The 15,705-nt window shown below is 39.8% G+C and overlaps 1 protein-coding gene across 2 annotated transcripts; it reads left to right on the top strand.

The window, feature by feature from the left end:
- Positions 1–2,755: 2,755 nt before the first annotated feature.
- Positions 2,756–15,327, top strand: LOC115047479 (cytosolic phospholipase A2 gamma). 2 transcript variants are annotated; one of them, XM_029508436.1, is made up of 15 exons: positions 2,756–2,950; positions 3,880–3,938; positions 4,095–4,205; positions 5,196–5,338; positions 5,931–6,117; positions 6,206–6,308; positions 6,396–6,536; positions 6,886–6,948; positions 7,079–7,219; positions 7,508–7,654; positions 7,744–7,827; positions 8,926–9,080; positions 11,050–11,221; positions 13,763–13,931; positions 14,652–15,327. In XM_029508436.1, the coding sequence occupies exons 2-15, from the start codon at positions 3,912–3,914 to the stop codon at positions 14,695–14,697; spliced, it is 1,689 nt and encodes a 562-aa protein (XP_029364296.1). In that variant the 5' UTR covers positions 2,756–2,950; positions 3,880–3,911; the 3' UTR covers positions 14,698–15,327. The 2 variants fall into 2 exon arrangements, with proteins under 2 accessions (XP_029364296.1, XP_029364297.1); XM_029508437.1 differs by having other exon boundaries at positions 2,756–3,037.
- The last annotated feature ends 378 nt before the right edge of the window (positions 15,328–15,705 follow it).

The following is a 15,705-nucleotide window of genomic DNA, read 5'->3' as shown; positions in this document are numbered from 1 at the left end:
TAATTTATATGTCCTTTACTGCGCACAAATAAAATACACTGACATCGCATTATGACCACCTCCCTAATATTGTGTTGGTCCCATTTTTGCCACCAAAACAGCGCTGAACCATTGAGGCATGGACTCCCTAAGTTGTGCTGTGGTGTATCTGGTTCCAAAGTGTTCATAGAAAATCCTTGAAGTCCTGTCAAATGCTACATGGATCAGACTTGTTTGTCCAGCACATACCACAGATGATCAATTGGATTGACAACTGGGGAATTTGGAGGCCAAGTCAATACCTCAAACATCTTGTTGTGCTCCTCAAACCATTCGCGAGCCATTTTTGCTTTGTAGCACAGCGCACAATGCTTAGCTAGGTGGTACTTGTCAAAGTAACATCCGCATTGATGGTAATACCCAAGGTTTCCCAGCAGAACATTGCCTGAAGCATCATGCTGCCTGTGTCACAGCCCATCCCGTTGCCACGTATTCCCCAGGTAAGTGACACACATGCACCCAGTCATCCACGTGATGTAAAAGAAAACATGAGTCGTCAGACCAGACCAGGTCCAGACCAGGTGCTCACGAGTCCATTGTTGGGGCAGCCTCACTGGTCTGTGGCTTTGTAGCCTCATACGCAACAAACTGCGATGCACCGTGTATTCTGACATCTTAACTTCTTCACCAATTTGAGTAACATTAACTAATTTATAGGAACGGACCACACAGCCCAGCATTCATTCCCCACGTGCATCAATGAGCCTTGGCTGCCCATGACGCTGTCTCCGCTTCGCCATTTTTCTACAACTTTTGATGTATACTGACCACTGCAGACTGGGAGCACCCCACGAGAGCTGCAGTGTTGTTCTGGCCCAGTCATCTTGTCATCACAATTTGGCCCTTGTCAAACTCTCTCAAATCCTTATGCTTGCCCATTTTTCCTGCTTCTGACACTTCAACTGTGAGGACACAATGTTCACTTGCTACGAAATATGTCCCACCCAACCAACAGGTGCACGATAAAAAGATAATCAGTGCTTCACGTGCCCGTGGTCATAATGTTGTGCCTGACTGTTACAGCCCCGGCCTAGGGGAAAGGAGAGGCAACACGAAACGCCAGATGTTGTTTGGCAAATCAAGGTTTTATTGCCATAGGGGGAAAAAACGAGGAAATGGGTAATATAACCAAAGGAACAAACTGAGGAAGAGGGCCGGTGGATGCTGGTCAAATCAAAAAAGGAAAAAAGAGGACTCACTGAGCTATTTTTCTCTACTACTCTACTTTTTATTTCAGAAGAAAAAAAAACACAAAAGCTGCTTGCTTAACTAAAAACCCAAAATACAAAGGACTGCACCTAGGAAGACCACACATCAAATATTTAATATGACAAATAGAAAGGTGGTAAACCTGGCCACTCTTCTTCAGAAGGTAAGGTTGGAACTAACAAACAAGAAACCTCTCTAGCAAAGAACCATCAAATCTCAGGACTTTCTGACTACTAAGTTCCGTGACGAAGGCACAGTCGAGGCTAACCGTCCGTTTCAGACCCGCCCGGACTAACTGACGAGTTGCCTCTCTTGTAGTCGGTAGTCAGGCAATTGACAGGAGGCGTGGCCAGTCGGTCAAGTGCCACACCAATCTGAATAGTCTTTTATGGAAATAAAATAAATCAGTGTGCTGGGTGATTAATTTTATCTGATCTTGTGACTTTGTGATGAAATACAAGTGCTGAAATCAGAAAGTGTTTGAAATATTTAACTCTAATAACATTGTGTTTAAGCTTCTAAAGATTGTTCATATCAAACCAACTTTGAGACACCACTGCTTATTAGATGAGTGACTGAATAAATTCTTTTTTTTTTTTTTTTTTTTTTTTTGGATAAAATATTTTGTGTGTGTGGGTAAATGTTATCATACAGAATAGAGCTGGTTCTTGGATCAGGACTTTTTTCCTGTCTGAATTTTGCTAATCAACTCTTGATTCAAATCAGAAGTTGAAATGCTTCTCAAGGTCCAGCATCAGTCTTTACAATAGCTGCAGTTAGCTCTTGAGAACAACATTCTAAAAACAAGCAGAAAGTGGATTTTTTTTTTTCTTCCAGATTATTGCAGTTTATAAACAAGTGCGGCCTATATATGTGCAAAACTGTTTTCCTCTTTAAATTTAGTGGGTGTGGCTTATATTCAGGTGTGCTCTACAGTCTGGAAATTACAGTAACCATTATTAAATAGCTATAACTACAAATTAATAAATAGGGAAATAAATTGCCAATTAAAACTAAATCTGTGAATTTTAAGCAGCAAAAACTTAAAAAAAAAACCTTTAATATAAACAAAGCCTGTGTTTTTCCTCTTCTTGTGTCAAAGATTTTCATTTGCGGTATTGAAGTGTGTTGAAAAGTGTGTTAGTGGATCAGTGTTTTTTGAGAGTCAGCTCTGTTGCTAATGCACATACAGGATTGAGAGGTTTTGGCTCTTGGTGGCTTTTAAAAAGCAATTCAAGAGAGAGCAATTCAATCCAGTCAGGTGTTGTATCACAACACACGTTATGTAAAAACCCATAACGAACAGATACTTAGATAGCAGATAGCAGAGAGAAAAAATGCCTTGAAGAAGAATCCTCCGACAGAGCCAGACCAACTTGTTAACGGGAGAGAGAACAGTACACACACACAAACCACACACACACACACACACAGGTGTGTCTTACATGGAAATGTAGAGAGAGTGAGAGAACTGTATGAGTCACCAAAGTAACATAACTGATTGCCGTTAAGATTGAGAAATTATAGGAAGGATATTGTGCCACAATTTTTTGTCTTATGGTTATTTTACTTCCTGTCTTTATGCCCTTGCTGTTCTTTGTACTTGTCTATTTGTTCCTATTCAGGTCCTTGTAGTTCCCCATTTAGAGTACATCCTCTTGTCCTTTGGATTTTCTGTACATTGGCCGCTGCTTCATATCAGGTTAGTTTCTGATTTTTGTCTTTGTATATTTGCCAGGATTTTTTGGATTACTTGCTCCACTGGTCTGGATTTGCTTCAACCTCTGATGTAAGACTTCATGATTGTTCTCCTTAATTTATTATTTACTGTTATCTGAAGTGCCTTAGTCATTGTAACAGTATAACTGTATCTAAAAAATCTCAATTAAGTTAGTTAGTTTTATCAGCCAAGATCCATGCAAGTCATTCCCTAAACCATCGTCAAATTACACTGAGAGCAGGTCTTAATCATATACATTCAAAGTCCAATTCTTCCAGCACTCACCAAAGCATGTCAAAAAGGAGAAAAAACCTCTTGATTCAATCAGTCATTGATGTTGTCTGCTGGTTTCTTAGACTTTTCAAAGATTATATGATTTATTTAACAGCTGAAGTGAAGCATTAAGCTCGATGCGAAGAGAGCTTCTCTCTAACATCACCATGGAAATAAAGATAGAGCGAGTGTGTGATTGTGAAGGGTTTCAGTGATGCTGATGCATTTACAACTTCAAACATGATTTTATTTATGTGCTTTGGTCGGGAGCATTTTATTCACTTCAGACTGAGTTTTTTCAGCTTCTTTTGAATTTGTCATCTGGTACATATTTAGAATCCTTCCATCTGTAGCAACTCATGGTAGAAATTAACACGCCTGTATGAGTGTTTGATTTTTATTAGTGCGTTGGAGAGTTTAGGTCTTTGTGAGTGCTTGTTTGATTGTTTCGTGTACTTGTTTCGTGTACTTTGTGTGTGTGTTGTGTGTGTGTGTGCACATATCTATGTAAAAGTGTTTCTGATTGCTAGCAGCCCCTTATGTAACTGTACAGAAGCAAACAGAAGGAACACATGCAGACATGCTGACAGGACAGCTAACTTTGTCAGCCTCGTTAATTTTCTGCTTTTGGCTTTTAGTTCCAGGAGCTTTGGGAAGAGCAGTGGACAGCATGGAAGGAAATAAGACAAACTCAGAGGTGAGACATGTAAACACCTATAAGTCATTGTAAGATTTGAAATCATTCTTTTTAACACATACAACACGTACAGTCCAATGTTCGTTACATTGAGACCCATTTTGAATTCAAATTCATATTAAACTCTGGGATACAATGACTTTATCATTTTCCCAGAAACCCATCCGTCAGTCCCACACTCTGTGTGCTGGTGAACAGGAGTATGTTGAGAGGAGGAAGAAAGTAGTTATGGAGTCACTCAACAGCCTGGGAATCAACTGTACTGCAGTAAGAAACACACAATACCTGTCTTTTCTTTCTTTCTTTTTGTATTATTTTTGGTAATAAGTTGTGTTTGCACATATTCCGAACACTTGAGCCTCAGGAACAGAATAAAGTCCAGAAAATAATCTTTTTACTGCTGACGCTATATGTTTGTAAGGACAAATAATTTTATTATAGCAGAGTCACAAAAGATATCCAAATATGCCATATGTACACGGCAAAAATAAATAAACCCCCATTAACTCCATTAACTCCTTTCAAATTCCAGCAGGCCTTCGCCACCCTCATTCCATCAAGTATCTCTGGTTTCTGGAGCACATTAAACACATCCTCATTGAGCAATCTGAAGTATGTGAATGCAGTAAAACCTAAATGAACTGTGTTACGATTTGGCTACAGTTTTTACACCAGATGCCCTTCCTGCCGAAACCCTCCAAATTTTCCCAGGCTTGTTCCTGGCACAAGCCCACTGCTGGTTTGCCTTGTGGCTGGGATTTGAACCCAGAGCGTCTGCATCTACCACTGCTCTACCACTGAGCTACATCCCCAGGTTTATGATGCCCCATTAACTCCCCTCCTCAGTCCTTTCATGTTCCAACAGGCCTTCGCCACCCTCATTCCATCAAGTATGTCTGGTTTCTGGAGCACATTAAACACATCCTCATTGAGGAATTTGAAGTATGTGAATGCAGTAAAACCCAAATGAACTGTGTTACTCTAAAAGACACAGCCACAGCTCATTTATAATGTATCTCATGTTACCTAATGTCACACGTGAAACACTTCGAGATCAACATGCAGAAAACCAAAGGGATATGACAACAAAAAATTTTTTCAAATGTACCATTTTATTCAGCTTCTTATTTGACAGTGAAGGGTGTTTTTTTGTAATGTATCTCTTGTTTGAAATGCATATCGAGAGTTCTTATAAATTACTGTTCCTGGAATTAGCTCATCTTATATTTACTGCCTCTCCTTCATCTTTTCAACCAGGACTCGGTTCCCCACATTGCTCTGCTAGGATCAGGTGGGGGTCAGAGGGCTGCGGTGGGCTTGGTGGGTTCCCTTTATCAGATGAAAAAGGATGGTCTACTGGACACACTGCTCTATCTGGGAGGAGTTTCTGGGTCAACATGGTAAAGATAATGACTAAAATGACAAAGTTATGTTTGTGTATGAATATTAGCCAAACAGATGCATGGCTGAAGGGTGATTAACCATTATTATTTCATTGGATCAATCTAACATTGTTCTAATTTTCCAGTCTGGACCAACATTTTGGACAAAATGACCAAACAACCAACCACCCAACATTATCATGACCACAGCTGAGGCCAAATATGATTACAAAGATGTTTGCAAACATGGCTTCTATGTCCTTTAGAGTTAGGAAACCCCTGCTGGAGTTGGCGAGCCAGTATAGAATTATTTTGTGAATAGATTTCAATGCATGTGGTGCATTGGTCATATCTTTGCAGCAACGTCATTCTGAATCACTATGTTGTGTCCATCATTGCTCTTCAGTGAATGTACAAGAAATGATTAATGTGGGAGGATTGTTTGGGTTTTGGTTGGCTTTTATATCTAAGGTTTATACCTAGATCATAGACAGAAACATTTATTGCACTATTAGTTTAACACCTTTAAAATAAACTTTTACAAAATATGTTGTTGAGTGTTTGTCCCATAATGATTTCATTTGTCTCTGTATCTGTCCAACTTTTATAGGTCCATGTCCTCCCTGTACAGTGACCCACAGTGGAGCACCAACATGAACACAGCTGTGTCCAAGCTGTCTGGTCCTGGGGTCGAGCTGGAGCAGGCTCTGGGCTGGTTGATCGAGAGGGCAAAAGAGGAACACTTCTCTCTCACTGATGTCTGGGGGGCCTTGACCTCTGCCGCGTTTATGAAACAGGTACCAGGGAAAAGATGCACATACTTTTCCTCCATATAAACTGTGTTCAAAAGATTTAATAAAGAAAGAGTAATCTTGTTTTCCTCAGATGGACTTACGACATCTCTCAGATGATGCTGGGCAGAATGCCACCAATCCTTACCCCATCTACAGTGCCATAGAGAACTCCTTTTCAGATGGACCCATAGAAGGTACACTCATGCACGTGCACGCCACATTAGGGACTACCTGAGCCAAAGGTTTGTATTTTCCTGTAGAATAAACCTTGTGTCTCGTAGGGAAATGGTTTGAGATGAGTCCACATGAGTCTGGATTCCCAGAGATGGGTCTGTTCATTGAAACGTCTCTACTGGGCAGCAAATTCCAGGATGGAAGGCTGCTGGAGAAGAAGCCAGAGATGGACATGGTCAAACTGCAAGGTCTGTGTTTACAACTGTAACATCTTGTTCAATTCAGTATAGGCCAAATCAGACTTTCATTTTGTATTTTTAAACTTCATAACATATGTAAACTGTTTCTTAAAATATAAATATATAAACAAACTAAGTTCATTTTGAGATGAAATGCTTCTGAGACCAACTCAACCAAGCTCATTTTCCACACTTAAAATTCAATGTATTCAAGTATTTCACTCCAACATTAAATAGTCACGATTAACATTCAAAATCTGCTACATCAGATGCCGTTCTCATTTAAGCAGAATAATATTCTTATGTGCTAAAGGTTTGATAGGACTTCCGGTCTTATGTGCATGTGTGTGTTGTGCAGGTATTTTTGGTTCTGCATTGGCTGATGTGGACATTATCAGAGAGTTCATCCCTTCCTGGCTAGGTGGTAGTATTTCCTTCAACATCATACATGCTACATGAATAATAGTATATTCTCTGCTCTATCAAACATGTGTGATTGATTGATTGAGTGAGTGTCTTATTTTGCGTTATTTTGTGTGTGTTTGGCTTAGTGTCTGGGCAGGTAGACAGAGGTGCTGAAGAGTACCTCCGTGTTTACGGAACCACTCAAAGACTGCTGGTGCTGACCTCAAACACCGTGAATGACCCTGCTGCTGTATCTGACCTGAATGGACTGCAGAAAATACTAAAAGGTTTTCACAGTCATGATGTGCCCGATGAAGATTTACCACCAACTTGTACTCATGTATTCATTACACTTGATAAAACTGCTTTAGTAGCTTTAGGCTCATTTAAATGGCATTTAATCAGGGTTTGAATTACACAGCGGCCCTCGGGGGGGGCCTTAGAAATATTGAACATTAATGGGAAAAAACACACAGCCATGACATGTTCATTCTTTTTCAAATTCATTCTCAATTAAATTCTTTCTCTTTGTCTGTGATGAAACTGTAACACATTATTATTCCTACATTTTCCAGACAAGGTAAATCATAATGAGTCTGTGTTGCCGGAGTCAAGAAGTTTGGAGGAAAGTGAAGATATTTTTCAGCAGAGGATTGCGGAGATTCTGGAATCCGTACAAGCCTGCTGTCTAAATCTGGAGGATGGAGACCTCAAAACATTTGGTCAGTTAAACAGTATGGCTGAGAAAAGCCAACACAATCAATATTATTGATAAATTACACTTTTATTATTACCTATACCTTCCCCCCAGTTTCACTGCTCACTGAACAAGTCCTCCCACTGATCTTGAAATGGGAGTGGGGAACAACCAACAATTTCCTCTACCAATACCAAGGTGAGAAGACACACCACTGCAGCACCAATTAGAACAATGCTTCATGAAATCCATTCATAAGTCTCTTTAGAATTAAAATAATCAATATCTTTGGAATGTTTGACATTGCGTGCATCATGCTTGTACTTTCTTACAGAGACTTAAAGGTCCCATATTTGACACTTTGCCTCTGTTTAAGAAGAAATTGTGTGATCCACAAAAAGCTATCATTGTTGTTTGAAGAACCAAAAAACATCTCAGTGTAGTTTATATCTCCTCTCTCTCCTTCTGTGGAACTAGTCCCACAGGGTAGTGAGCTAAGAGGTTCACTTGTGTGAATATTTTTTAAGTGATTAATAAAAAGTGGTTGAGCAACCAAGTCCTGCAAGACTGGATTTTTGGTCCAGGTAGGCACGGATTGGAGAATGAGCCTGGTAACGGCTTTGCTGTGACATCACAAAGTTGTAGATATCATGACAGCTGGTATAGAAGCTAGACTTGATTTATAATAAAACACATATAGAAATCTCCCTTTATACAACTCACAACCATTAAGGCTTTACAGATTAGACAAAATAGACCTCTGCAGTTCACTTCAGCCTGCACTGTTTACTTGAGAACCTAATCTATAGATAATGACACCCACCACACACATTTTGCTGCAATGGACAAATGTCATACAATGAAGAATTCTTTTCCCTTTTCTTTCATCTTTTTCCCAATTTGGGTTCGCCACAGCAAGTCAGCAGAGGTCATATCTGTGGCTCAAACAATGTCATCTTGTCCTCTTAACTACGTGATATAATGTTTTTTTGGTTTTTTTTTGGTAGAAGTGGAAGGATATGTTTTGAATTACCTTGACATGTTTCGACTAATAGCTCAAGTCTTCCTCAGAAGTGTCATCTGATATGCTGCTGATTTGGTTGTTCATCATAATGGCCGTGATTGGCCCGGCAGATCTGTCAAGTTTATTGTCACAGATGTGCCCCGGTTGTATCTGTGACTTGCTTGACTAGATTTGGCTACAGTTTCATGCTGGAGCTAAATAAATAGCAGCTTCTGAAGGTGATGTTAAGTCATGGTATGATAATTATTGATTTTAGATATTTCTGTTGTCAGATTTCCCCATTCCTTCCTGCCTTCACCGTAAAGAAAGTTTCCAGCTGATTGATGCCGGGCTTTTTATCAATGTATCCTACCCTTCATTTCTGGGGGACAAGAGAGACATCGACCTCATCATCGCACCAGAGTTCAGCGCTGGAAACATGTTTGAGGCACTGTACAGTGTGTTTGTGTGTGTGTGTGTGTGTGTGTGTGTGTGTCAGCCATGTCTAACCATGGAGTGAGCATTAGCCTAATTAGCTGCTGTAGATATAACTAATACAAATTCTTATTTCATTTGGCCAAGTGTAACAAATGAAAAGGAATTGCCTTGCTCTGTATCTGCATGTACAGTGTACAATAAGACAGAGATTACTGCTGTATATCATCAGTTTTTATCAGTTATCAGTTAAGGGCAGCACAGGGGCATAGTGGTTATCGTTGTTGCCCCAAAATAAGAAGGATCTGGGTTTGATTCCCGGCCTGGGATCTTTATGTGCCGAGTTTGGATGTTTTCCCTGAGCCTGTGTGGGTTTCCTCCGGGTACTCCGGTACCCTCCCACCATCCAAAGACATCATGTTTGGGTTAATTGGTGACTGTAAATTGTCTGTGGTTCTGAGTGTGAGTGGTTGTTGGTCTCTGTCTGTCTCTGTGTGCTGGCCCTGTGATGGACTGGTGACCTGTTCATGGTGACCCCGCCCTCCCCCAGAGTTAGCTGGGATTGGCTCCAGCAACCCCATGGAATGTTAAATGTGATTCTTCCTCTGCTCAGAAATTGGCCCTGTCAATTGGAGGACTATTGACTGGTCTCACTTCTATTCTTATCTAAGCCAACAGAACAGGCCATTCCTATTCGAATGACCTTTTTGACCCAAATCAGTCAGAGCCACTCTAACTCCACTCCACTCTAACTGCTATTGTGCTGTGAGTCGACTGATCTACTCCCACTGCATTAGCTGCTATTTATCCCCAACCTAAACATAACCCCAACTTTTTAAATGACCCTTCGGATTTCATTTCCACCATATGCTCCCTTAAGTCACCTTCTTGTGACTTACATGATTGATTTGGCTCCAATTGCCTTTCCTGACGCAATCCTCCTGTTTATCCGGGCTTGGGCCCACTGTGGCTGGGGTTCTTCATCTGGGAATCAGAGAATCAAAGTGGTGAGTATACCCGCATACCAAGCGGGTATACTCACCACACACACAATCCAGTTCCATCGCTTCAAAAATGCCTTTTAGATTTATAGCCGTTTCACCCTTCACATTGTGACATACTGTATATTATGTCATATATGTGCATTTATAATGCAATTTCCACTTTTACCAACAGTTTGTTCTTTTTTGCAAATTGCAAAACAATCTATCATGGACGAAACCAAGATCAAGATGGCAGAAATTACACTTTATATAATTAATTCATTCACCTTCAGCCGCTTATCCGTTTCCAGGGTCCATTTTATAGTCTTAAATTTGTTCTGGCTTCAGTGATGACATTTTAAAAATGATAATACTCAAGAGCAATGTTACCATACAAATCTACATAAGTGAATGAATCACCTTCACATTTCTAAGGCTGAGCTCATACAGTGGTTATTTCAACCAATCTTTCTCTTCATCACTGCAAAATTGTCTCTTTAGCTCTAACCTGAACCAATGTTGTGAGAAAGCTAGGTTCCATGTTTGATGACCAATGATCCAGCTCTGACCATGTTACATCCGCCTTCTGGTTGTGTGACTCTGTGTGATATTTCATCAAAACATTGGGGCTCTAACAGACCACCCACTTCTTGGTCTCTTGCCTTGACTGCGGCAGTATCCTTCTGGCAGGCCTCCTATTGGGCAGAGTGAAACCTTTGCAGGAAGTCTAGAATGCAGCAGCCAGTTTAATCTTTTAATAAATAAGTGTAACGTGGAAAATCTTAGAAGCACACATTGCTGCATGCTCTTCTGGTGCACTCAATTAGCTTACATTTCTTAAATAGGTGCATATGTTGTGTACTTCTGTCAAGGTCATTGAAGCTTTAGCCCCTCCCCATAAGTTGCTTAAAAAAGTGTGTGTTGATGAGTAAAAGCAGCACTCTAAATTATAATGATATTTTCATGTAAAATTAATAGTTCCACTTCTGTTTTTTTTAGACTCTGACTCAGGCCAGAGACTATGCAGCGGAGGTGAACAAGCCTTTCCCTAAGATAGACGACAAAGTCCTGGAGGAGAGAGACTGGCCAAAGGACTGCTATGTGTTTGAGGGAAAAGACAAGGAGCCCACGATTGTTTATCTGCCGCTCTTCAACAGAAAGAACTGTAAAGGTCTGTTTCACAAACACACACTCAAAGAAAGAGGAACCAGGATATTTTGGAGAATCTTTCTGTTGTACCGTTTTACAGCATACATTGTTAATGACTTGGCTTGGAAACTGATCTTTAATCTTATGACTTGTATTATCGGTTGCCTCGTGTATTCTTATCCTATGAATACATGTAAAATGAAGAATACATTGCCTCAAGAAATGTAGTGTGGACAGCAGAGCCAAAACTGATTTTGAGTTTCGTCCCTAAAGGAGTGCAACTGACATACATTGTGCCATTTGAGGCATTGCCTCTGTTACCAACAGGTTTTTCTTTTTGCAAACTGGAAAACAATCTATGCTGGAATGAAACCCAGATTAACATACAGGGAATTCCATGTCCTATTCTTAGAGTCATTTGTCCCGGCGTCCTCAATGACATTCTTATCCACATTGAGTTGAGTGCTAATTAGCACATTGCATGGTAACACCCAAAGCTAAAATGGTAAAAATGGAAAACATAGCAACAAATAGTTACAAAAGGGGACCATTTTAATCTGTGAGGAAACTCACATTTTTTCTGAATTGAGGGTTTAAATTCAGTCCAAGAAAGGATCCAAAGAATTAGACAAAAGCCATATTACCAGACAGCTTAATGGATAAGAAGTTTAACATTGGCTCAGTTGATTGAGGATTTGAGACCCTTTATTGGTGGAATTTTTTTCTAGTTCTCCCAGGCTCTAGTGATTTTTGTACATCTTGTAAAAATCCAACAACTTCTGAAATTGTGGAATGACCAGTTTTCCTCACATAACCAGATATCCTCTAGAATACCACTGCTGTTGTAATCTGAGCAAACTCTTCTGCAGATTTCCTAATTCTCCTGCATAAAAGGTAAAAATAAAAAGGGCTGACTAAAAAAATATGGTTTCATTTTTGATATAGTGTATCAAAACAGCCTTGAAACCAGAAAGGCCCTTTTGCTGACAACACCAAAGTCATGAGTTTGACCCCTGTATTAGCCACCTGGCCTAACCCTGAAGATTAGCACCTCATAATGGTTGCTTCTCTGCCAGTATAGTTGATGGAAAGCTACTCTTGGTGTTTGTGTTGATAAATATGAAATCTTGGTCAGAGTGTGGTGATAATAGGGGCCAACATTATGGGTCCAGTCCCCTTAGTGGCAATCCCCAGTCTTTGCTATGGGTCAGAACTTAACCATATAGGAATTGCTCATTGTTCGATCTTTACTCATGTAGTTTTGTAGATTTGAGGTGACTCATCTCAGAGCCATTCCTCCCAATCATTGCCTCAGCGCTTTCATCATTGTTATACATTTGTACATACCTTCAAACTCTCTTTGATATGTGTAACTTCCTTGTTCTTTAAAAATCAGTCCCACAAAGTGTTTGACACAATGAGCAAATTCAGTGCATGAAAAAAGATGTTTGGCTTCAGATAAAAAAAAAAAAAAACAAAAACAAAAAAGAGGAATCTAGTCCTTTTGCTTCCTATTATTTCCAGGGTCTAAAGTAATCAGAAAACTCAAGTAGAGATGTTGGTTCATAAAATAGTTGAGACTTTGCTCCACGAAACCGAATATCTTCCATGATAACACTCCGTTATCATCTGAGTAAACTCTTTTATTTCTGCTAATTCTACTCTACACAATTGAAATAAATCACAGTATGCATAAACAACCAAAATGTTGATGATACTTTCTCTTTATTGTATTTTTACAATATTTTTTAAATACAATTAGTTTTGTTTCGGGGCAGCATGGCGGTGTAGTGACAATAAGAAGATCACGGTTTCGGTTCCCGGCCTGGGTCCTTTCTGTTTGCATGTTATCCCTGTGTCTGCGTGGGTTTCCTCGGGGTACTCCAGTTTCCTCCCACCATCTTAAGACTTGCAGGTTTAGGTTAACTGGTGACCCTAAATTGACTGTAGGTGTGAATGGAAGCGTGAGTGGTTGTTTGTCTTTGTGTGTTGGACCTGTGATGGACTGGTGACCTGTCCAGGGTGTACCCTGCCCTTGCCTGATGTGAGCTGGGATTGGCTCCAGCAGCCCCATGACCCGGAAATGGAAAAAGCAATAGAAGATGGATGGATGGATAGTTTTGTTGGTATCAGGGGTGAAAAATGCTATATAGTGTGTTTCTACATATGTGTGTATATATATGTATATATATCAATATAAATGGAGGAATCCCAAATCTCACTACTCTCTGGTAATCAGTGTTGGCAGATACTGATGTCCTTGATCAGCAACGGGTGAGTGGCCTCAAAAAAGCTGACTGGAGCATCCAGCATTAATCCTTGAAGCAGTTTCAGTTGATGCTTTACGGCAACGCACCTCTTTACTCTCACTGCCTTCTTTTGTCATTGGTATCCTAAACATAAAACTATTCTTTTCTCTGAGAAATCTGAATTTTCTAGTTTTTACTTTTGAATATACTTTAGATTCAATGTGCAGTCTTAATTATTCCTGATTCTTCTAAGCACTGGTCTTGCAAAAGGTTAAAATTTGATTGCATCCCAACTTCTATCACGTTTTCTGTAGATGCAGAAGAGTTCTCTGAAAAGATGGAAGAGTTCTCCACCTTCCAGCCTCCCTACAGTGAAGAGAAGATGCTCTCCCTTTTGGAAATGGTGAAATCTAACATTAAGAACAACAAGGAAACCCTGCTGAGGGAGATTAACAAGGCAGTTCTCCGTCGACAGAACAAGAGGTAGGGATCTCTTAGTAGGACATAAAAGAACCATAAAGGTCCGTAAAACCTTGATCTCACCTTTTGTTTCCTGATTTACAGTGGGTACTGGTTAAAAATGGTCACTTTGCTTGCGGGGCGTGAGATTCATGCATTGTGTGAAATGTACATCACAACTGTAGCCACTAGGTGGCAGCATAGTACTGGAGACAAAGGAGAGTGGCGCTGTGAACTCTGTTATTAGCAGAGAGAGAGAGAGAGCTAGAGAGTGAATGAAGAGAGGGAGCACTAACAGTAAAAAAAAAACAAGCCGGTGAATCAAATCAATAAAATTTTATTTTTCTGATTGTTCACAGCAGTTATGTTCAACAGGAAAAAATAACCACTCAACCGTGCAACTCCACCTCCACCTCGCAGCTTAAAACTGCTCTTGAGAAAGCTGTGGGTGATCATCTCCCTCTCATGTGTCATATTAATAACTTTATTTATTTACTCCCTACAATGACCCTCATACGGCATCATAGTTTTCCATGAATTGTGTGACAGGTCTTGATCACTTGGGCGTGCTGTGTGTGAAGACATGGATGGATGAAAATGAACCTTATAACAGGAGTTTATTGATATCTGATGTCTGTGTGTCATTGTCTTTTTAACACTGATAGAAAGATGTGGATGGCTGATGAATAAATCATTGACTTATCAGGAATCTAACACGTCCTTTCTGCTTTTCTTCTTTTCCAGGAAACCTGAGCCATACTTTCTTCCATATCCTTGTTGTTTGCTGTGAGTGTCTGGTAATTGGTGATGTACGGCATATTATGATGTCTGCTAAAACATGACTTTTTGGCTATGCTGCCAGAGCCCTAGGCTACTGGGGGATAGCTACACTGAGCAGCACACCTGCCCATACATGTACATTGCGCTACTCACTGACTTTGTAATGTGTGATTTTCCCTCCTGTCCTCATCCTGCTAAATCATCTTGGTAAATCATTTCCACTCCAAGGGTTTTCTCAATATCTGTTGCTGCAATAGTCTTTAGCAGCCATTATTAGTCAATGTCATTATAATCTCCTCTCTTATTTTTACTTACTGTTTATATTTACCAATGCATATATATTGGTATCATTCATTATCAGCCCCACATCTGTATGCTTTTGCTTACATTTTCATTTATTTGATCACATTTAAGAATCTTCTACTTTATTTGCCTCTTCAAAGACGTTTTTCCTGCCGCTGTCGCCATGTACTTTAATGTGGAAGAATTTTTTAGATCTCTTAAAATAATTCAATAAAGATGTTGATCTTGACCTGTTCTATATGCAAAGTACCCTGATGGAATTCTATTTTGATGTTATAAAAAATTGATTTGATTTGACTTGTTGGCATTTCACTGACAAATAAATGGCAATTACTGGTGTAATGCATGTCTGTGAGGTCTACTGCACTGCACATACATGATATACTATATATATAATATACTGTCTATTAGACCCAGTAGATCTGATTAATCTGACATTATCTTTGGGTTATGTACCTCAGACTCTGAAGACTGCAGTCATCAAACCCCAGCTTAAAAAGCAGAATCTTGATCCAGATGTTTTGGCCAGTTATAGCCCCATATTGAACCTTCCTTTCATTTCTAAAATAATTAGCAGTAGCAAACCAATTATATGTCCATCTGGATGGGAACAGTTTGTTTGAAGAGTTTCAATCAGGATTTAGAGCCCATCACAGCACAGAAACAGTGCTGGTTAAAGTCTCCAATGATATTCTAATGGCTTCAGACAATGGAT

The sequence above is a fragment of the Echeneis naucrates genome, chromosome 8 (genome assembly GCF_900963305.1).
Source record: "Echeneis naucrates chromosome 8, fEcheNa1.1, whole genome shotgun sequence".
NCBI lineage: Eukaryota > Metazoa > Chordata > Actinopteri > Carangiformes > Echeneidae > Echeneis > Echeneis naucrates.
Note: the sequence above shows the minus strand (reverse complement) of the source record. Positions and strands in the feature narration are given on the sequence as shown.

What these genes read in the sequence shown, in the direction of transcription:
- LOC115047479 (XM_029508436.1), top strand. Translation starts at nt 3,912, where the DNA reads ATGGAAGGAAATAAGACAAACTCAGAG. An exon ending in GGAGTTTCTGGGTCAACATG is followed by an intron (nt 5,339 to 5,930) that starts GTAAAGATAATG and finishes CAACTTTTATAG; the next exon opens with GTCCATGTCCTCCCTGTACA. An exon ending in GGACATGGTCAAACTGCAAG is followed by an intron (nt 6,537 to 6,885) that starts GTCTGTGTTTAC and finishes TGTGTTGTGCAG; the next exon opens with GTATTTTTGGTTCTGCATTG.